This window comes from Staurois parvus, unplaced genomic scaffold (genome assembly GCF_062004578.1).
Source record: "Staurois parvus isolate SC_StPar_1 unplaced genomic scaffold, SC_StPar_1.0 ptg000283l, whole genome shotgun sequence".
In the NCBI taxonomy this organism is placed as follows: Eukaryota; Metazoa; Chordata; class Amphibia; order Anura; family Ranidae; genus Staurois; species Staurois parvus.
Genome location: NW_028318079.1, coordinates 6,163,322 through 6,187,719, shown reverse-complemented (window position 1 = coordinate 6,187,719; position 24,398 = coordinate 6,163,322). Strand labels below are relative to the sequence as shown.

The window sequence follows — 24,398 nt, the reverse complement described above, 5'->3', positions numbered from 1 at the left end:
CATTTACCTAAATAATTGCTGTAAATAACAGTCAGCATAATTCTCATGTTATCAACTATTAAGAGTACAATTCAAATTTTATTGAACAAACCTCCTAATGATAACAGTATTTTTTTTTTAAACATAAAACACTTCCAATGCACTGTTCCAAATTATTCCGCACAGTAAGTTTCAAAACACTTTATAGGTTGTAAAGAACTGAAAATTGTCATTTGTTGTGTTTGCAGCATATTTACTAAAATCAAAAGCTATTTCAATCAAACTTTTAACAACATTTTAACTTTTTAAACATTTTAACAGGTCACGTTACATTTTAACATAGGACCCCTTATTTGATAGCAGCTTCACAAGTCTTGCATCCATTGAACTTGGGAGTTTTTGGACAGTTTCTGCTTGAATTTGTTTGCAAAATGTCAGAATAGCCTCCCAGAGCTGCTGTTTGGATGTAAACTTCCTCCCACCCTCATAGATCTTTTGCTTGAGGATGCTCCAAAGGTTCTCAATGGGATTGAGGTCAGGGGAGGATGGAGGCCACACCATGACTTTCTCTCCTTTTATCCCCATAGCAGCCATTGATGCAGAGGTATTCTTTGCAGCATGAGATGGTGCATTGTCATGCATGAAGATGATTTTATTATGGAAAGCATAATTCTTCCTTCTGTACCGGGGAAGAAAGTGGTCAGTCATAAACTCCACATACTTTGCAGAGGTCATCTTTACACCTTCGGGGACCCTAAAGGGGCTGACCAGCTCTGTTCCCATGATTCCGGCCCAAAACATGACTCCACCACCACCTTGCTAACGTCGCAGCCTTGTTGGAACAGGGTGGCCGTCCACCAACCATCCACTACTCCATCCATCTGGACCATCCAGGGTTGCACGCACTCATCAGTGAACAGGACTGTTTGAAAATTAGTCTTCATGTATTTTTCTGCCCAATGCAGCCGTTTCTGCTTGTGAGCATTGGTTATTGGTGGCCGAATAGAAGGTTTATGCACAGTTGCAAGACTCTGGAGGACTCTACACCTTGATGTCCGTGGGACTCCAGAGGCACCAGCAGCTTCAAATATCTGTTTGCTGCTATGTAATGGTATTTTAGCAGCTGCTCTCCTGATCCGATGCATGGATCTGGCAGAAATATTCCTCAATGTGCCTTTATCTGCACGAACCCGTCTGTGCTCTGAATCAGCCACAAATCTCTTAATAGTGCGATGATCACGCTTACGTTTTCGTGAAATATCTAATGTTTTCATACCTCGTCCAAGGCATTGAACTATTTCACTCTTTTCGGCAGCAGAGAGATCCTTTTTCTTCCCCATATTGCTTGAAAATGGTGCTCTGCCTAATAATGTGGAACACCCTCCTTTAGTAGTTTTTCCTTAAATTGGGCTCACCTGCCAATCTAATTATCACAGGTGTCCGAGATTGTTTTCAGTGATCAAAAGAGCCCTGACACACAATGCCATCCATGAGTTAAACTGAAAAACGAAATATTTCATCTTTGTGACACTTAAATAGAATTTGCATAATAATTTGGAACGCGGTGTATAACAAATAAAGAAGAAAATGACATCATTGTCCTCACAGTGTAATTGCAAAATGTGGTGTGGCATGGAAAGTTATGGAGGTGTAGTTCAATAGCCAACAGTTATATCACTATATTGCCCATACAATGGCATCAATCAAAATAATATGGTCACAAAAGAGCATTAGAGGGCGATTTCTACATTTTTTCTTGTGTAAAAACATTTCCACCTAAATTAATTATGGAATTTGCATCCAGCACAATACTTGTTAAATACTGTGTATTAAACCAACATAAATTTATAAAGTACAATTTATAAAGTACATGAAAGCAACAGCATTCATTTTGAGAGGTATTTTGTTCACATACAGTACTAATATAATTTATGTACAGTATATGTAATATATAGAACTTATTTTAGGACTATGCTGACATCACAAGACATTATGGTGATATTATTAAAACAAAGAGCCAGACAGCTAACAAAAATAAAAATATTGGTATGGGCTTCACGACATTTAATTTCCAGGAGTACAAAAATGTCAATAACTGAACCATTACAGGCTGGGTCACATGTTGCTGTACATACAGAGCCTTTCTTTTGCAATTCGTTAACCGCCAATTTCACAGTATCATTCACAAATGATGTTAGCATCACATGAGGATGGGTTATACTATGTATGCAGTCTATTGAAAACTGGCTTTTTTTCTCCTTGCACTGTTCTACCACATACTAAGGGCAGTTCGTATTATTTTACATCAACACCTTCAGACCCAGTCCTGGTCCATCCCCCTCCTCCCCCTGAGGCCCCTCGCCACCCCTTTTTTTACCTTTAATTCATATATTGATAATGGTCATGAGATATGGAGGCTTATCTTCCTTTTCGAAGTTTTGTTGTCATCTTTGTGTGTGAGTGCAAGGTGCTGTGGTGACCCATCTGGGGTATGTCCATGGCACCCTGCAATTGCCTGTCCTCAGTCGTCTGGGTTGAATGACGCTGGGCCCCATTCAACCCTGTAGACTAGTGGTGGAAATGAATTACTGCTGTAAAAGAGGTGAGTGTTGAAACCAAAACTATTTTTTGTTCTAAACCCCTGCCTCTTGTTCTAGAGGTAGCGCAGGACGCAAGAGAAAATCCAGTGACAACTGAAAAACCTCACCCTATTTTCTCTTCTTATATCAACTGCAATAAAGACAGCGAGTGAGGGTAAACAAGCCACAATGGAAGCCTGACAGAGCCACAAAAACCCACTCAATGCAAAACCTAAAAAAAAAAAAGTTTTCTTGTGGAATTGGGCTTTAATAGTTTCTAAGAGACTTGGAACAAATATAAAAAATCAAGAATGCATTCCGACTTCTTTAAAGGCTAAGTGCACTTTCAAACTAAGTGCTAAGTGCACTTTTTTCCTGTTACCCCAGCCCCTGACATAAAGTATCCCACCCTTCCCAGTTGCATACCTAGTATGATTCCATGGCCTAGTGTGTTATTTACAGTACATTCTTCTGTGAAATCTTACCTGTTCTGGTCGTGCTTGCTCAGTTTATCTCTACAGACTTCCACGGGGGCCATCTTTAAGCTGAAGATGCTTGAGAGATAGTCCTATGGAGATCAAAGGGTTCATTTAGATGAGCGAACCAGTCAAATCCTTCTGCCAGTTCTTTAGGTGGATCTGAATGAAAGCTTAATGTTGGCCTATGGGCACATGGATATAAAGTTTTAAGGGTTGCAGTCTTTTCCATTTTTCCCGACATAAATGTGACAGATCAGAGATAAAAGCATGAAAATAGATGCACACCCATTTACATCCACCCGCCCACAGACCTACCATGGGCCAGTTACAAAATGCAGGAACAAACTAAACGAACATGGAGTCACAAAAGTTACATCTATTCTGCCCTCATTCAGCAAGGAATTTGTTCATATACCCCCTGTTGATCGGGACAGATGTTACTCTTCTGAAAGGATCCTAAGAGGAATTTACTGCTGAGGGCCAGCCAACATATTTAACATTTTCACCAAGAGATGAATCTACCTATCTACCCTGTGAAAAGATGCCTAATTTGAAACTGCTTTGGTCCAGTCACATGATCTTTTCCGCGGCAGCTTCAGTTTAGGGGAGAGATCACCAACAATGGTTGCAAATGCGTGTGCGGTGACGTCACCCATAACATTAATATGGGGCATCCATTGTCAGCTGCCCCTCCTTTCCACTGACCTGGACCTGATCATGTGGCTGGATCGGAGCAGCTTCAGAATAGGTCAGTATAGGCATCTTTACGTTCACAGGGTAGATAAGAATAGTCTTACAATGGGGGTGGGAGTAGGTTTAACCTTAGTTAAATTTTGACCAAACTTACACTTAAAAAGAAAAAAAAAAAGAACCACTGTAAAGCAAGGCTATAACTACAAAGGGCATATAGACATTTCCGCAGGGAAGAAAAAAACCCACAAATTTTGTTAGCTTCTTTTTTGTATCTGGCAGAAGACTGACCTCACTGAATACCAAGTAGAGTCTAATTCAACATGCTGACACAAACAAGATTAAAAACACACACAAATGAAGGGATGTTGTCCTCAGGAATTCATCAGAAGAGTTTTGGGCCTGTAGACTGAGGTCATTCAGTATTCATCATCACAATAGACTTTTCCCAGAGCACCCAACAAGTGGCAGGCCTGAAAGTTCCCTCATTGCAAGCGTCCATCGGCATGCTCCGTATTGTTGAATACCCAGCACAGGCAGAACCAATGTGCTTAGGCGGCTCTGTGAGATTTTCGCTTTCGGTCTGGGCAGCTGGCCAGTCTCTTTTCTCTGCCATACAGCATCTTCTTTATAAACAGCCAAACCTCCCTCAACTCTGACAGATTCTCTCAGACCATTGAAAATGAGGAAATAAAACGTTTTTCTTCTAGCTTGGAATCCCGGCCTGAAGGAATCTGCATTACACCATTCAACCAGAGGCTGGAGGAATACAAATGTTTTAACTATTGTTGTTCAACAAAGATCTAGTGTTACATGGAGCTTCAATTATGGTAGATCTTGCCTGTATAGAAATGTTTGCGATATAATATATCTGCTCATATGCTGTGTTTTTTCTTTTTATAAGAGTAATTTAGCTTTCACATTGCTACATAAGTTGCAGTGCACCTGAAACCAGTATTTTTGGTTACACGCTAGCAGATCATGCCACACTTTGGCTCTGTATTGCTGATGTACACCATATTGGTTAAAGAAGTGCATCCATTGGTAATGAGGATTTCAGTAGACATTCTGCCCCATCTCTTCCCACCAGTATAGATGAGCTCAGACGTGTTCTATGCTCTTTTAAAACCATGTGGCCGAGCCCACCGTGCTGTCATCTTTAATGGGTCAGTCATCTGCGCGCATACATGCCCCTTATATATGTGCAGTTGAGGAATGGGGAATGCTCCCACTGCAGATGATTGGTCCATTACAGGTAACAACTTCCTGGTGGCCCCAGCCACTTGGGTTGACAAGAGCATCCCTACCAGCCAATAGTAGTGATAGATAATGAGTATAGAGCAGTGGTCTCCAAACTGGGGTCCAATGCCCAGATGCAGCCATTTGCTAGTCTTTATCTGGCCCTTTGGGTACTATTTTTCCCACTGATTTCAGGCACTATTCCTAACATTGAGTGGGGCATAATTCCTCCAACTGACAACAATGATGAGGCACTATTCCTCCCACTAACATCAATGATGGGGCACTATTCCATCCACTAACACAAATGATGGGGCACTATACCATCCACTGACACTAATGATGGGGCACTATTCCTCCCACTAATATCAATGGTGGGGTTTTATTCCATCCACTGATACCAATGATTGGGCACTATTCCTCCCACTGACACAAATGATAGGGCACTAGTCCATCCACTGACACCAATGATGGGGCACTATTCCATCCACTGACACCAATGATGGGGCGCTATTCCTCCCACTAATATCAATGGTGGGGTTTTATTCCATCCACTGATACCAATGATGGGGCACTATACCATCCACTGACACCAATGATGGGGCACTATTCCTCCCACTAATATCAGTGGTGGGGTTTTATTCCATCCACTGATACCAATGATTGGGCAGTATTCCTCCCACTCACACAAATCATGGGGCACTATTCCATCCACTGACACCAATGATGGGGCGCTATTCCTCCCACTAATATCAATGGTGGGGTTTTATTCCATCCACTGATACCAATGATGGGGCACTATACCATCCACTGACACCAATGATGGGGCACTATTCCTCCCACTAATATCAATGCTGGGGTTTTATTCCATCCACTGACACAAATGATGGGACACTACCTGAGGGTTGCAAAAGCTCCTGTAAACTATTCTTGTCCTGTTTTTGTGACAAATCTATTGAACACATAAGCCTATAAAGGGGGACTGTCACTCTTTTATAGCATATTGGACACAAGAATACATAGTATCGGTTTAATTGTTTAGCAGCTTGAGGTTATCTCTTTGTTCATAGATGTTCTTAAAGCACATTGAAAAAAATACAGAAAAGCAGTGGGGTCATATTACTGAGTGAGTAGAATAAGTTCACTTTCAAAGTAAATTTTCAGTGCTCTTATTGAATGAGTAAAATTTCACTTTGCAAAGAATACCCAAGACAAAGAAATAAACAGGATTTTTTCTCGCACGTGATTGAAAGCTTCACCTCATTCACAAAGCTAAATGCAGCGTCTTTAAGCCTAACCACTTGAGTCCCCATACATTTTTCTCCCTAAATCCCCTCGAGTCTCAGAGTCTTTTTTTTTTTTTTCGTTTTAGCAATGTCTCAGTTCTGCACATTTTAACTTTTAGGTTTGTCTACCCCAGTGTTTCTCAACTCCAGTCCTCATGGACCCCCAACAGGTCATGTTTTCAGGATTTCCCTCAGATGAAACAGCTGTGGTAATTACTAAGGCAGTGAAACTGATCAAATCACCTGTGCAAAATAATGGAAATCCTGAAAACATGACCTGTTGGGGGTCCATGAGGACTGGAGTTGAGAAACACTGGTCTACCCTAACAAATTATACATTGGTTTTTTGCATCAAATAGGGCATTAATTTGGTAACAAATCTGGATACATATTTTTATTTCTTTGGTTTATATTGGGAATCAATAGTAAAAAAAAAATTGGAAACATTTCTGTAACTTTTCCAAAAGCAACAATTGAATAATTTGCGGACAGCATATACTTACCCAAAAATATAAACAAAGTTGCTGTTTAAAATTACATCACATTGGTGTGACTTTTATGTAAATATTTTTATATTTTGAAGGATTTGAGGTTTTTTCCTCTTCTATGCTGGCTGCTCTCTTCTTCTTTTTTACTACCCAGCGCTCATCTCCTAGATTGTAAGCTCAAAAGAGCAGGGCCCTCGATCCCCTCATGTTTTGCATTGTATTGTATTGGTATTGTTCTGTCACATGTTCTGTCCCCCATTGTAATGTACAGCGCTGAGCAAACTATTGGCGCTTTATAAATACTGTATAATAATAATAATAATAATATGTCATTGTTTTTATTGACTTTTATGTAACACAGAGGAATGGAAACTCTCAGTTAATGTAAGCATTTTGCTTTAGAAAAGCTTTATTTCTTGTGGCACATGCAGGGAAAAAATTAATTTGGGTAAATTGTTAGTGTAACATTAAGATAAGATTTAGTCGGCTTGACAAGGGCACAAATTAGCATGACAGCAACTTTTGCACAGGTTTGCGATTGCTAAAAATTCCAGCGTTAGTGGCGGTAGGCGCCTGTAGGAGCCTCTGAGACTGAATGCTTTAAAGAATAAGTTCACCTTTTTTTTCCTAGCGCCAATTCTGCTGATCTCCCCAGCTCTGTGACAGTGAACAGGAAATCTTCTCCCCCCACCCGCTTCACTTTTTGAAAAGAACACGGCCATGCGGGGCTCTGCCCACAGAGCTGCATCATTCATTCACAGTTTCCTGTGATTGAATGGACTACAACTACCATTAGCCATCATGGCTGATGGCTTGTAGTTCTTAATGAACTGTGAGGGCGCTTCGTAGTTCATTGATTCCTCCTGCTCTCAGGTAACTGCCTGCCTATATGAGGTATGGACAAACAACTATCCTTAGTGTCTGCAGGAGCTCTGCATTGCACCCATGGTCTGCTGATCATGGGTGCAATGCTCTGCAGGCTTTCTAGAAAATAATAATAAATGTACCTGCAAAAAAAGTGAATTTGTTATTTTTTATAAAAAGGTGAACTTATCCTTTAAAATAGCAGTGGGATGAATAGCTGCTTTTCAAGCACTGTTCATGTGTTAGCATAAATCATCCAATTATATTCATATGCTAGAAAAATGGTTATGGGGGGCACAGCCTGTGATTGACAGCCTCAGCTCTGTTCCTGTGTGCTGTGTGAAGGGAGTGTGTCCTTTCCCTCCAATAATCTTTCAGAGCTATCCTCACTGATGTAATTTCAACTCCCGCCACCTGCTTTTCAGAGCTGAGAGATCCTGTGTAGATTCAGCACTTTGAATAGCTGTAGAGAAGAGAAGACCACAGATAAAGAGGTACAACTTATGTAGGAGGATTTTTTTCATTCCTGCGTATCACCTGAGGCCAGTCACTTCACTGGGTATATATAAAGGTTTACAACCACTGTAAATCTCCTAAGATTTGTTAAATAACTTGAATGCAAAAAAATATATATTTTTGGAAAGCAATGCTGAAAAAAAACTAATCCTTGATAAACAAGTTGCAAATGAAGTGACTGCCAACAATGGTTCCTCTCAATCTCTAGAGAAATTAATGCCTCCTGAGTATTAATGTCATCTGAAGGTGGAAAATTCCTTTAAGCTGTCTGGAGGTGCCAACCTCACCCGCCTACTCCCCGCATTCTGCATAATTTATGTATGCCACCAAGATGGAAAATAAAATGTGTAATAATTGTGTCTGTTGGAGCACGAGCCATTGGAGACTGTTAATAAGTAATGGTGTTAGGTGACTTTGGGTTCCTCTAAGTATTCTGTTATGCCGTGTCTTTGGCAGATCAAATGACCTCAACTTCACAGACAAATATAGTTTCAAGCTATAAAGAGGGTGATAATTAATGCATCACGACAAATGAAAGGCTTTTCAGACTGGGAACTTCTAAATTAAAAGGGAACTAAACACCCAAAATAAAGTCATATTAGAGGAAAGCTAAAACCCAAAATTAAAATATTCATACGTAAGACAAGAAGGTAAAATGTACTGTCCAGCCATAAAGTGAACCTGTCCTTGACCATACAGGGCAAGGTTACTGGATCACTAGGCAGATATAGCAGACACATTAATGCAGCTCTGTAATTAAGCATTATTAATGGGTAACTCCACTTTCATGGGGAAAAATTAGCAAATAAAAAAAGGATAATATAGCATATAAAATTGCTACACAAACCATATTGTAATTGAATGTTATTAAAAATGACCTTTCCTTTTCATGCTGAAGCTCTTGTAATTTTCTGTAAAATTCAATGCAATGTAACAACCTGGAGGAATTCTGTACACCATTGGTGTATAGAACACCCCCATATATGTCATTTTCTGCTTGTGGATTGCCTCACTGATTTTCCCAGAAGTCTGCACTAAGATACAAGTCGGATTTTAGACATCCTGTGCAGCAAAAATTTAATTTTTGGTGATATACTCTCAAAGGGTTAATACATTCTAAAGAGATGCAGACCCTGCAACTTCCCTAATTATGACACTGCAAGTGCATCAGCTGATTAATAATTAAAAAAGTCACTCCCATTCAGATTCACTTTGCACATTGAATCAAAAAACAAACAGCTCTTTCTCTTCAGAGCAGAAGCAACAATGTTTGTTAAAAAAGAAGTTAATGTATGAGTTAATGTATTTTTAACCCCTGGAACCAGATCATACGCAAATATGCGGCCTCTCGGTGGCTGGGCCTTGACGCCGAGCAGCCGCATGCTTGCATAATATTTGAAAACACATATGTGCTGAGAGCGCACGCCCTGTATGCTCCCAGCACATATGTCGGTGTCTCATGGAAAGTTCCCGATCTCCCTTGCGATCGGGACCTTTTCCAATCATGTGACCACCGTGACAGGGAATCACGGCGGTCACATGATCCTAAAACCCTGCCCCACCTCCCGGCATCTGAAACCCCTTAAAGGGCTGGGAGGCACCAGCGTGAAGAGGTTAATGCAATTTATTAATTTTTGCCTTTTAATTTTTCCATTTAAAGTCTCTCTGGGCTCTCCTGTCCCACCTGTGAACCTGGACTGAAGCAGGTGGTTTTGCTAGTTTATCATAAAGCTAATCAGGGACCGGAACTTCCCCGATCATCTCTATAGTATTAGAAACAGGAAGAGACGAGTATTTTGTGACTTCTGGTTTCTGCAGAATGTAAACAAGCCATTCTGGCTTGGAAAAAGCATCTGCTCAAACCGATCTTGGTTTGATCAGATGCTTTCAGATTGGAGGAGAGATCTGGGGTCTAAAGGACCACAGATGTCTCAGTAAAGGGGACTCATCTTTGCTTTTTGCTATCACAAGGGATGTTTACATTCCTTGTGATAGCAATAAAAGGGATTAAAAAAAAATAACAGGACAGTGTAAACATTTTAAAAAATTAACAAAATAAATAATAAAAAAAATTAAAGTGCCCCTGTCCTGCCATGCTCGTGCACAAAGGAGAATGCATATGTAGGACACACACACATATGTAAATGATGTTCGCACCACATATATGAGGTATCATCATGAACAGTATAGTGAGGGCAGTAATTCTAATACCAGACCTCCTGTGTAACTCTAAACTGGTAACCTGTAAAGGCTTTTAAAGCGACATTTATGGAGATTTTTAGGTACTGTGGTTTGTCGCCATTCCATGAGCGTGCACAGATTTAAAGCATGACATGTTAGATATCTATTTACTTGGTGTGACATCATCTTTTATTTTTTACCAAATAATTGGGAATTATATTGTGTTTTTGTGCATTGAAATTCATTAAAGTGTATTTTTTCCCCCAAAAAAATAGCATTCGAAAAACTGCTGCGTAAATACCATTGCAACGCCATTTTATTATTCACCGCTTCTGCTTAACCACTTGCCGTCCGCCTACTGTTTTTAAACAGCAGGACAGTGGCACTCCAGGGGCGGGTTGCCGTTCATAAATGGCACCCGCATTTTCTAGTTGTGCGCACCCCCTCGGAGCGCGCAGCACCGCTATCCGGTGCCCGCTGTGTCCTCCGGTCACAGTGGAACACCGATCATCAGACGGGACCTCTGTGTGAGGTGCCGATCATGTGATCACTGATTGGTCAATTAGTGATCATGTGCAGAGTAGTAAGCAAGATGTCACTTGTGACATCATTGCTTACTACGTGTGAAATCTGTGAATGATCACAGAGGTCACATGGTACAAGGCTATTCACAACAGCCTTGTACCATGTGACAAGCTGTGACCAATCACAGCTCACTCAGTAGTTCTCAATGGCAGTAAGAATGCAGCCAGAGAGAAGGAGAAATGATTGCTTTCACATCCTATATGGGTGTAAAAGCAATCAGTGTAAAAAAAAAAAAAAAAATCTTCATCACACCCCTCAAGTAGTACAATGTCACCATGGTGACACTGTACTGCTAGGGTGACAGTATGTAAAAAAAACCAAAAAACATAAATAATAATATAAAAAAATTTTTAAAAATGTTTAAAAATTATAATTTTTGGTTATAAACTAATTTGTGTTATTTTTTTTTTTTACTAAAAAGATAACGGAATAAATTTTGGCCAAGATTTATGATGAAATATTATTTATTTGCAAAATTTTATAAGAAAAACACTTTTTTTCAAAATGTTTGGACATTTCATTTAAATAGCAAAAAAAAATAAAATCCCAGATGTGAATAAATACCACTAAAATAAAGCTTTATCTGTCTCAAAAAAATGCTAAAAAATTCATATAGGTACAGTGTTGCATGACTGCGCAATTGTCATTCAAAGTGTGATAATGCTGAAAGCTGACAATTGGCCTGGGCAGGCAGGAGGTGAAAGTGTCCGGACAGGAAATGGTTAAAAAAATATATACAAAGTAATTTTCTAGCAAAAAAATACATATTTTTAAATGTAAACAAAAAGTGTCAGAATTGGCCTTAAAGTGCTGAAGCACTAATTTGCATGCGGCTCTGAGAGGATGATAAAAACCTCTCAAGTTTACCAGCTTTTGATGCACCAGGATGTCTGTTTCTCTTGCCTTCCACTGCAGCAGCTTTACCAGTGTATAGGATTAGCAAAAGATTTTTTTTTAATTACACACGACTTGTAGAATGCTCTTGTGCGTTCCTGGAGTGTTCCTGCCAGTGAATAACTCTGATCTATAACGCAGCTGCTAAGTTAACACTACCAAGAATTCATGTTTATTTAATAGAACGATTTGAATGGATGCAAAATTAATTCTTACATCGCTAAGCTGTACAGGAAACTCTCATTGTGGAGTGACTGGGGTATGGTGGATAGAATTTACTGGCATCATCCGTACTAAAGGGCACCTTTTACATGAGATAAGTCAGTGGTGCTCCAGGTGAGCAGACGGGTGCAAAGACAAAGGGAAAAAGAGGGATAAAATGCCACAGGAAAGATCATTCTTAAGCCTCATACCAGGGGCAGACTGACTATTTGGAAACTCGGGCAGTGCCCGAGGGCCTGGGGTCAGTAGGGGGCCCCATAAGATGCCTCTGGTACCTTTTTCATAGCCTTTTTTGAGTTTGGACAAGGACACAGGGGCCCCATGATCCCCTATTGCCCGGGGGCCCAATGAGTTGTCAGTCTGCCCCTGCCTCGTACACAAGATGAGAATGATCGTCTGTTTCTTTTTTTTTTTTTGCATGCTAGTCTCATATCGAAAATGAGAGGTTACTGAAGGTTGCAAAAATACTCAAAAGAGAGAATATAACATCCCGTGGTGATGCAATGTATTGTAATGTATTCTTTCGTTTCTGAGCATGCGCGGTCTTGGTCACTTGATTTTTTTACGGACGAATACTGTACCAGGGGCGGACTGACCATTTGAGAACTCGGGCACTGCCCGAAGGCCTGGGGTCAGTAGGGGGCCCCATAAGATGCCTCTGGTACCTTTTTCATAGCCATGATCCCCTATTGCCCGGGGGCCCAGTGAGTTGTCAGTACGTCCCTGCCTCGTACACAAGATGAGAATACCGGACGAATGATCGTCTGTTTTTTTTTTTTTTTTGCATGCTAGTCTCATATCGAAAATGAGAGGTTACTGAAGGTTACAAAAATACTCAAAAGAGAGAATATAACATCCCGTGGTGATGCAATGTATTGTAATGTATTCTTTCGTTTCTGAGCATGCGCAGTCTTGGTCACTTGATTTTTTTAAGGACGAATACTGTACCAGGGGCGGACTGACCATTTGAAAACTCGGGCACTGCCCGAGGGCCCGGGGTCACTAGGGGGCCCCATGAGATGCCCCTGGTACCTTTCATTGGCTTTTTTGGGTGTAGTTTGAGTGTGGGCTAGGACACAGGGGTCCCATGATCCCCTATTGCCCGGGGGCCCCATGAGTTGTCAGTCTGCCCCTGTACTGTACTGAATAAATGAAAGTCATTCATTCTGTTATTGTACTAGAAACATTTTCATGATTGTCCCTTCAGATATTATCGCATTAACTGCTATGATTGGCTCTCGAAAGCTGTGTACTAACAGATTATCGGATGGCCACTCCATATGCGGATTTGTTTGTCCGCTTTTTCTCATCGTGTGTACTAGGCTTTACAGTCTTGTTCAGTATTACATGTATAGAAAGTGTAGCACTACCGCTGCTGGATTTGTTTTGGGCCCCCCTAAGCTTTGCACAGCCAGGCAACATACATTTACCAGATTTCCATGTTTAGAGTCAGTAAACAGTTCTTGAGCAGGTTTTTAGTTGATTTTATCAAGGGGTTAACAACTTGGTTGGGTTCTAGGGGTATATGGGATTCCTAAGGAAGTGTAAACTGAGAACAAACTTCTTAATATCCTGTATACTGTACAAAAAAAATGTGGATCCAAAAATAGCACTGTCTCTTTACAGAGCTCTAAGCCCCCTTGGTGTACCTCTTCAGGTCCCAGATGAATCCTTCCTCTTCATCCAGCTGCACTGAGGGTATCCCTGGGTAAGGGATTCCAAGATCTAGCAATTAAGTAGTCCCGGATGAGAACTAGTTGTGTCTTGGACCTGACCGCCTTCTCCCTTTATCTGGCCCAGGGAATATAGGAGTACTCACAGTGTCCTGTCCTGTCAGTATGGTGGGTTGGTAGCTGCTTGCAGGCCTTTCTCTGCGCTGGTTCCTTCCATGCTGCTCAAGATGTCCTCCCTAAGAGACCTTGGGTAGTGAAGATCCTTCTCTCCAGCATCCTGCCTGTAGGTAGGCTCCCCTCCCTGGGACCCCCTCCCAGGCTCCCCACTCCTGCACCTTCCTTCAGTCCATCTTCCACCTGACGCTAAAAACAACCCTGCTGTTCAGGCTCTCTCACATTTAAAGCAGTTGTAAAGGCTAAAAAACCTTCTGTGTGGAACAGTGCCCCCAGCCTCCTCAATACTTACCTGAGCCCCATCGCAATCCATCAATGTGCACAACAGCCTCGGCTGTCCCAGTTCTCTGCCTCCTCATTGGCTGAGACAGCAAGCGGGAGCTCTCCAGTCTTCTCTCAATCCATCTTCCACTCAACTCCCCTGCTGCTCAGGCTTTGCCACATCTAAGGGATGTCCTTGGTCACTATGCCCAAACCTCCTCCCTGGGGATAGGCCAAGTTCCCTTAAACATGCAAATCTGGGACTCTCCTCTCCTCCGTTACTGGTAGGATCAACCGGTGAAAATTAAGACATAAGGCCTGAAGAACAAATACAACCACCAAATTGAAGGACTGGTAAGCTTCAATATGTTACAAGATGGTATCAAAATGTTTCATGTCTAGTTGTGTAACACACCAACACATGGCAGCACAAGGCTGCATGCACAGTCACAGGGAGCACTGACCTTCATAAGTTATTGTGCCAAAAGACATTGCCCTGTGTACATCAGGAGCTGTGAAACTGGTGCTATTCTGACCATGTGCATTACCACGTGTGCTATTTAATCATGGACAGCTAGTTAGAGAAGGTGAAATTCTGTGCGAAACTGGGCAAATCTGCAACAGAGAAGTCTGACATGATTTGGCAAGTTTACAGTGATTCTGCAATGAGTTGTTCTAGGTGTTTTGAGGGGTACGTGTGCTTCAAGAGCAAAAAAACATCACTGGAAGACGACGAGAGATCAGGAAGACCTTCAACGAGTTCAGTCCTGGAAAATGTCCTCTTCCCGAAGATGAAGATCCAGCTTAAAGGTTGCCATTTTGACAACATTGTAGAGATCCAGAGATTTGCCTAGTTTCACACAGAATTTCATGTTTGCTTTGTTCTAACTCGCTGTCTATGATGAAATAGCAGATGTGGTAACGCACGTTGTCAGAATAGCACCAGTTGCACAGCTCCCGATGTACACAGGACAATGTCTTTTGGCACATTGACTTATGAAGGTTGGTGCTCCCTCTGACTGTGCATGCAGCTTTGTGCTGCCATGTGTTGGTGTGTTGCAAAACTAGTCTCGAAACTTTTTGATACCATCTTGTAATATATTCCAGCTTACCAGTCCTTCAATTTGGTGCCTTTGCTCCCTGTGACTGTGTGTGCAGCCTTGTGCTGCCATCTCTTGGTATGTTTTAAGACTAGTTTCCAAATTTTTGATACCACCTCGTCAATACTGTATTTGTTATTGGATTTAGGCATGCTTTAATATGGTAGTAATATAGAAAGTCATTATTTTTCCTGAGGACCAGCATAGTTATTATTAAAGGGAAATGGGCAGAGAGAAATATACAAGATTTGCCATTGCTAATCTCCCTGTAATAATACCAATTACCTGGCTGTCTTTGGCTTTACTACGTTCTGTGTCATGGACCTAGAACCAGAAGGTAGATCACAGAATAAGAGTGAAGTTAGAATCTACATACTTGTTCCAGGTCTGGAACTTGGAAATTACTGAAGCCATTGGATCTTCATGACAGCCAGGTATCTAGCATTTTTATAAAAGGTAATCAGTGGCATCTTCCATATCCACCCAGTACACATTTCCTTATATAGTAGACTTAACAATGACATACGGCAATGCAAGTTTCAATCTTACATGTGTGTTCTGTCTGCAGCCTCCATGTACTCTGATATACAGAGGGACCCTCCTGATATAGGAAGTATTCTGGCTCATCCTGATTATCTGGAGGCAAACACTGAACTCATCAAACCCAAGAAACTTCAAAATCCTGTAAAAGCATCTAGAAGTCACCAGGAGCTCCACCGGGAACTGCTTATGAACCATCGAAGGTAGGTTCCCTGCGTCATAGAACTGGAATTACCAGTCTCTTTGGTCTAAGATTGGCATTTATGGCTTGATTAAACCTATTTTTTCAATAAACATTGTTATGTGACATGACTTTGTTTACCTTCATCCTAACAGTTAGTTTGGTGGAAATTGTACGATCGGTTACTGTTTCACTACAAATGTTTGAAACCAACTCATCTCACTAGCCCACATATCCAAAGTGCTGAAAGTTCCATTAGTCCATTCCACTCCATGTATTGTACCCCACTAGTCTGTCTAGTCTAGATGACATACATAAATGGATGCAGTTTACCTGACAAATGAATTGTATTTCTGTCCATACAGTCCTGAGATTTACACAGCTCTGGCACAAAACATAGCCCTGCCTGGCAGCAGGACCAGGACAAGGTATAAGCAGGAGGGGCGGCTGGGCACTGCAGTATCATGTGAGATGGGGGGCACCGTGAGGGGATTGGGGGGGGAGATTTGGAGGGTGGCAGAGGGTAAGAATTGTTCTAGGAGGACAAATTTGCAGTGTGTGGTAGGAATGCCGATTTGGGGAGATTTGTGTTGGGAGGGGGGATGGGGGAAGAGGATTTGTGCTTGGAGGGGGACATTGGGGGGGGGGGTGTACTAGAAGAGGTGATATGGTATAGGGGAGAGGGAATTTGTGCTCGGAGGGGGAATTGTTTTGGGTGAAGGACACCACATGCCGTGAGGGGAACAGGTAGTTAAGCCGCCCGGAAGGGTCAGATACATGCAACAATCAGGGACCAGTGAAGCCAAGACTTTTAAAGTCACAAGACTCTGGAAGGGTAAGTATGAATGGACTTCTTTAAAGGGTAACTCCACTTTTGTGGGAAAAATAGCAAATAAAAAAAAATAATACAGCATATACAATTGCTATGAAAGCCGAATTGCAATTGAATGTTATTAAAAATGACATTTCCTTTTCAATGGAGCTCTGTAAATTTTTGTAAAATTCAGTGCAATATGGTGACCTGGAGGCGTTCTGTACACAGATGGTCTATGGAACGCCCCACAGAAATGTCATTATCTGCTTGTATGATTGGCTCACTGATTTTACCAGAAGTCAAATTTTAGTAATCCTGTGCAACAAATTTATTTTTTATACTAGTAATGGCGGCGATCAGCGACTTAAAGTGGGACTGTGGGACTGCCGCGGGCATTCTGACACTGGTTGGGAACTGACTAAAGGCCATTGACATCCCCAGTGACACTAATACAGTGATCAATGCTAATAAAAAGCACTGACACTGTACTAATGGCACTGGGCAGGAAGGGGTTAACATCTGGGATGATCAAAGGGTTAACTGTGTGTTATGTTGTGCTTACACTGTGTGCTGAGTTTTATTTGGGAGACATGCTGCTGTGTATTTCTCTGCTGTATTCCAGAGATACAAAGCAGCATGTCCATGCTGACAGGAGAGAGATCTGTGTTGTTTACACACAGATCTCTCCTCTCAGCTTTAGCAGCGATCACCGAGTGCCGGCCAAGAGTCGCTGGCGGAGACCCAGTGATTGACATCCGCTGCAACTAATGGCACGTGTGCCCCCCCTAGCTGGAACTGCAAAATCACGTATATATACGTGATTTTTCACAGAGGGGCTGTTCTCTAGCAGTATATCTGCTATAGGGCGGTAAGCAAGTGGTTAAGATGCATAGACAGTGAATGTGTCAAAAAATGATCCCCGCTGTTGCATTTGGCCAGCAGTAGCACCCGCTACATGCAACCCGTTTAAGTGAATGGGGCTGCATCGCAGGGCATGTGGTTGTGGCATGGTGGCAGGGGCGGACTGACCATTTGAAAACTCGGGTCAGTAGGGGGCCCCGTGAGACGCCCCTGGTACCCTTTTCATAGGCTTTTTTGAGTTTGGGCAAGGACACAGGGACCCCATGATCCCCTATTGCCCGGGGGCCCCATGAGTTGTCAGTCTGCCCCTGCATGGTGGTGCAGATTTTTTTGTGTGAAAACAGGCAGTGAGGGGGTGACACCTCCTTACTGCCTATCAAACTTCCTCTGAAGAATGATCCACCATGGATCACTCTTCAGAGTGCTAATGCATATGGAAATAAGCCCTTACAGGACTGAGCTTCTTTTATAAGTGACCTTGGGGTGACAGGGTCTCTTTAAATGAACATGTTGGTCCTTTAATTGTTTTACAGCGACTATGAAGTGTAAATCGATTCAACAGAAGCAGAAGGGAAGATGCTTTGCAAGGATTGTGTGATATGACATTTCAGTTATATCAGTAATGTGCCAGTATTTTGTGCAGATTTTTATTAAAACTGTCATCCAGATCAAGCAAGGCCTTATGATTGCTTTCCTATTAATAACACTGGCAGTAAGTCCCGTTTTTGATAACAATACTGCTAAAATACCAGCCAGTTGGCTGCCTCACATATGTACTAATTCTGTGGGTTTTCATCAACTGGATTAGCATTTCTGAGAGGTAGAATTACATTTTTTATCAATTTTTTAAGTCCCCCTCTTCTACTTACATACAATATAGTGCCAATATTCACTGTCCATGGTCCAGAACTGTCCTTGACTTCTACCTTGGTCCAGTGTCTGAAAACCATCTGCCCATTCTGCCCATTTCTTGTGAGCCCAGCCTGTCATTTACATGAGCCATTAGAGGCACATTACCATGCAGACTGGGGTTACAGTACTCCAGGACAGAACAACGCTCACACATCATGCTGCTTAGTACTGACGAATGCCCACCGCTGCTGGAAAAAGAAGGAGCTGCAGTGACGTCATCGGGTGGGCAAGAAGACTGCAGGAAAAAAAAAAGCTGTGTATGGGTTTTTTAAAAAGAGAAAAAATGCACTTTATGTAACATTGTAAGTACACTGTGGCCACAATCACTGTATATGCAGACTTCACTATAAAAAATATTCTTTAGCTGGTCAGTTGGCTCCAGCCTAGGGAAGAGCCCCAGGACCATCCTAAAATGTATTAAACACAATTCTGAGGTTCAAGGTCAGATTTCTGAGATTAAAAGTCAGAATTCTGAGGCTCTGACTTTGAAACTTAAAATTCTGATTTTTAATCTCAGAATTCTGACTTTGAAACTCAGGATTCTGAGGTTTAGTTTCAGAGTTGTGACTTTTTAAAATTTTGAATTCTGACTTTTAATCTCAGAATTCTGACTTTGAAACCCAGATTTCTGACTTTGAATCTCAGAATTCTGACTTTCAATCTCAGAATTCTGACTTTCAATCTCAGAATTCTGTCTTTCAAACTCAAAATTTTGTTTAATAAATTTCAGGATTGCCCTTGGGTTCTTTCGTACAGGCCAGAATAATGTAAAATCAGAAAGTGTTTTAACTGGCATTTATTGAGTGAAACAACTTACTTAGGGCTTGCTTACTCTTGCAGTGGGGGTTGGTAAAACACAAAGTTGAGCTGTGTTTTAACCACTTTCCCTTAAGCTGCAAAGGCAGAGGATGGTGGTGTACACATTCCATGGGCATGATGCTTTGCAATTGTGGCAGGAAAAAAACCCTCTGTCACCTTCCGTGGGCACTGCAGCCCACCAAACATGACCCATTCAAGTGAAGGGGGCTGTATTGCAACTGCCCCGCAAATGCCTGCAATTCACACAGTTGCAGCACAGTTAAAGGGTTAAAACAGGCGGTGAAGAAACAACATATAACCCCCTCGCCACCTATCAAATGCCTCTTATAAAGTGATCCGACCACAGTTTGCTTTTCAGAGGTGCAGCCATCTTTGCCACGTGCAAACAAGCCCTTAATGAAAGAGCATCGTGTTGTAACTCATAACCAATCAAAATAGATCTTTAGGGCCCAGGGGCGGACTGACAACTCATGGGGCCTCCGGGCAATAGGGGATCATGGGGCCCATGTGTCCTTGCCCAAACTCAAAAATGCCTATGAAAAAGATACCAGGGGCATCTCATGGGGCCCCCTACTGACCCCGGGTCCTCGGGCAGTGCCCAAGTTTCCAAATGGTCAGTCCGCCCCTGTTAGGGCCCCATTTACACTTGTGCATTTTAGGTGTGGTGTGTTAAAAAAAAATCCTGCTTGCTGCATCTTTGATACAAATGTGCATTATATAGAGTTGAATAGTAAAACATGTAAAAGGCACCTAAAACTCACTGCACAGATGTGAAGCAGCCTCAGTGATCATACTGCAGCCAAGGTAACTCTGATTGAACATCACTGATCTTTGCTGTGACTCATTGATAAACGCCATTAGGTGTTTCTAACAGAGTTTTCCCAGATTGAAAGCTGTAGGTGTCCATTATCCTGGGAAGTGAGTTGCCGGCTCCATTTACAAGTCAGATGGAAGTCAGACAATGAGGTCACTGGGGAACCCTGTACGGCAGATAACCTTTACACTCACATTTGACGCGTTCACATTTAAAAGGCGGACACGGCTCAGAGAATCCTGCGGCTCTCATGGCGTATACATTACAGCTTGCTTCTATTTTAGCCTCGAAATGGATTCACCTGAAGGCGTAATACAGTGTACCAATTATACGGCTAGATCACTACCCAACAATTGTTTGCCTGTTTAGGCTCCTATTCTGTTTGCTAGAAAAAAAAAATGTTTAACTCATTGTAGACAGTTTGGCTTTTCAGTTGTTGCATTTATTTTTTTATTACAGGTATTTTTTATAGTGCTGACAATTTCACACAGCATTTACATATTGTACATTCACATCAGTCTCTGCCCTCCAGAAGTTTACAATCTAAGGTCCCTAACTCACATTCCTACACATACTAGGGCTATTTAACCTACCAGAATGTCCTTGGAGTGTAGGAGGAAACCAGGGGCGGACTGACCATTTGGAAACTCGGGCACTGCCCGAGGGCCCGGGGTCAGTAGGGGGCCCCATGAGATGCCCCTGGTACCTTTTTCATAGGCTTTTTTGAGTTTGGGCAAGGACACAGGGGCCTCATGATTCCCTCTTGCCCGGGGGCCCCATGAGTTGTCAGTCCGCCCCTGGAGGAAACCATAAATGCTGGTTATGTCTAGGGTCCTGGTGCCCAACCTGCGGCCTGAGGGCCACATGCGGTATGTTGGTCCTATGACGTGTGGCCCTCAGACCTCATCAGTCTAAAGTGGAAACATTGATTAGGGTAACAGCATTGATCTCTACTAGCCTCATATAACATGTTCCTTGTTTCATATTGTCTTCTGTAGCATATTCCCAGGAAACCATAAATGCTGGTTATGTCTAGTGTCCTGGTGCCCAACCTGTGGCCTGAGGGCCACATACGGTATGTTGGCCCTATGATGTGTCAGACCTCAGCATCTATAGTGGAACATTGATTAGGGTAACAGCATTGATCTCTACTAGCCTCATATAACATGTTCCTTGTTTCATATTGTTTTCTGTAGCATATTCCCAGGAAACCATAAATGCTGGTTATGTCTAGTGTCCTGGTGCCCAACCTGCGGCCTGAGGGCCACATACGGTATGTTGGCCCTATGATGTGTCAGACCTCAGCAGTCTATAGTGCAAACATTAATTAGGGTAACGGCATTGGTCTCTACTAGCCTTATATAACATGTTCCTTGTTTCATATTGTCTTCTGTAACATATTCCCAGGAAACCATAAATGCTGGTTATGTCTAGTGTCCTGGTGCCCAACCTGTGGCCTGAGGGCCACATACGGTATGTTGGCCCTATGATGTGTCAGACCTCAGCAGTCTATATTGGAAACATTGATTAGGGTAACAGCATTGATCTCTACTAGCCTTATATAACATGTTCCTTGTTTCATATTGTCTTCTGTAGCATATTCCCAAGAAACCATAAATGCTGGTTATGTCTAGTGTCCTGGTGCCCAACCTGTGGCCTGAGGGCCACATACGGTATGTTGGCCCTATAATGTGTCAGACCTCAGCAGTCTATAGTGGAAACATTGATTAGGGTAACGGCATTGATCTCTACTAGCCTCATGTAACATGTTCCTTGTTTCCTATTGTCTTCTGTAGCATATTCCCAGCCAAAAATATGTGATTAAAAGTGAAGAACAAATGCTGTGCTACATCAAACAAATTGCACAATACCCATGAATCAAAAAATGAGAAAATAAGAAATTAAATACGAAAAACAAGAATTCCCCAAACCAAAACAAAGAATAATAATTTTGAATCAACCAAAAAGTCATTATAAACTCAAGTCCAATTAAAATAGTGTTCTTCTGTAAACCCTCCTGTGGATAACGAAAATATGTGCAGCTGTCACAAATTCCAGTGAGAAAACATCCTCCACCATATATCTGCTCACCTCACGCAGTGTGACCTCACATTGTACAATGTTACGGCCTAACAGCACTTTTGATCCCAATTAGACTCAGAAGATCAGCTTGTTAAATGAAGTTTCCAAAGTATGCTTCTTCCTTATAAACGTCTTGGTGTCATCCGTATTCTTCATTAAAAAGAACTCAACATAGTGCTTTGCCCTTTTAAACTATTATTAAGCTATAAAACATAGGAAATGCACTCACGTTCTGGAGGTGCATAACTGCACCACCTATGATGAACATCCGGCAATATATTGATTAAGCACAAGATGGCAGTATCATCTGAACAGCAGAGTCCTGTATGGGCTCAGGAAACCGTCACCATACGGAATGTTTTGCAAGGCCACACTCTCTGACCAGGGCTGTGGATAAGGAGGCGTCCCACCAGGCCCAGGCCCAAGCTCCTCCTCACGTACATGTTACGTCCTGGGCTTGACTTTGTCAGCAAGGATCATGACGCAACATGTACGGGAGGAGGAGTCACGTTCGCTGACATCACCCACTGCTATCTTGTTGTTTCATACATGCTGTCTGGATTTTAACTGATTCTTGCACTTGGATTGAAATGCCATTTTTGCAAGTGTAAAACTATTCCTTTTTGAGTAAATAGTACATTTTAGCAGACAGCACTATTTGTCTTTGTTTTATTTGACTTTATTTGACTTCCACCTGCCCAGTCCATTGGCGTTACCTGTATACTAGTCATTATATATATGATAGTGATATATGACCATACGGTTAGCTCAGGGTCATATTCTTAAGGTGAGCAGCCACTAATGTATGTGGTGATGGGAGAAAGAACTCTTCAGCAATGGAACAAATAATTTGTCACTTATATTCCATATCCTGATCTATCCACTTATGTTAATGGCCTGTATGTTGGTTAAATGTGGACTTCGATATATATTTTGCTGCTATTAGTTAATTTGCAACTGTTATTTGTACTATTATTTATTGCGCTGAACTGTTATTGATTCTTTTGTTAACTCCCGAGGTATTGTGAAATGTGAAAAGAGAAAACCTGCACTACACCCAACAAATAACAGAAGTTACAAAATATAAATTGCAATGAATAAATAAATAAATTAATAATTAAGTGGACTGCCGCTACTCTCTTCCTGAATACCAAAAAAATGAAAAAACAAAAAATAAATGAGTGTGCTGTACACTAAACCAATCTGACACAATAGCTAACCACAATATACCAAAAATAGACCATAAATAAATATGTGCATATACAAAAAGTGCAAAAAATGCATCTAAAATGCTAAAAGTCCATGTACATAAAATAAATTAGCAAAAAGTCCCAAATCCAATGTGAAAGTGCTGTGTGTTGAAAAAATCTTCCAACAAAGTGCTTTGGTGTCCACAAGCGCTCGCCACAACAGACAGATGAGCCTCTTACCAGACACATTAATCTCCAATCAAGAGAACAAACGAGCAAATGTTCAGATTCCACACTGACACCCATGCTAGCAATATCAAAGGAGATGGATGGAAGGCTGAGGGCTCACCCAAACGAATTCCTCACATCGAACCACTCTCCATACATTGTAGGAGAGACTTCATAGTGCAACCTGATAGAACTCAAAACATTTATTCAGTAAAATATTGCACTTACATAGAGAAGGTGCATAAAGGCAGTGTATAAATTCAAAATTCCCGCGGTGTCATACCTCCGGCCGCAACGTGGTGACGTCACAGAAGACTGTGTTCACCTTACAATTTTTAGGATTAATTCAGGGTGATTGCGCTGATTTGCCTTCCTTATTCTTTAATATTAAATAAGACCATTAAAGGTTCTATATTCAGCAACAATACTTATATACAGGGGCGGACTGACCATTTGGAAACTCGGGCACTGCCCGAGGGCCCGGGGTCAGTAGGGGGCCCCATGAGATGCCCCTGGTACCTTTTTCATAGGCTTTTTTGAGTTTGGGCAAGGACACAGGGGCCCCATGATCCCTTATTGCCCGGGGCCCCATGAGTTGTCAGTCTGCCCCTGCTTACATAGCAACTAAAATCCAATTGGACTGGTAAACAGTTTCCTTACTGGTTTATGTGGCCTCCTGCGCTGCTTATAATCTCTGTTTTTTATGGTAATGTCATGCATACACTGGAGCATCTCCATTGCACTGTA

The 24,398-nt window shown here is 41.8% G+C and overlaps 1 protein-coding gene across 2 annotated transcripts in view; it reads left to right on the top strand.

Moving 5' to 3' along the window:
• FAM107A (family with sequence similarity 107 member A) overlaps positions 1–24,398 on the top strand; it is a 201,423-nt gene that overhangs the window by 157,988 nt on the left and 19,037 nt on the right. For both annotated transcript variants that reach the window (XM_089682055.1, XM_089682056.1), the window contains one exon: positions 15,779–15,953. In XM_089682055.1, the coding sequence (XP_089538181.1) occupies positions 15,779–15,953 (175 nt within the window). The remainder of the gene's footprint in view (positions 1–15,778; positions 15,954–24,398) is intronic.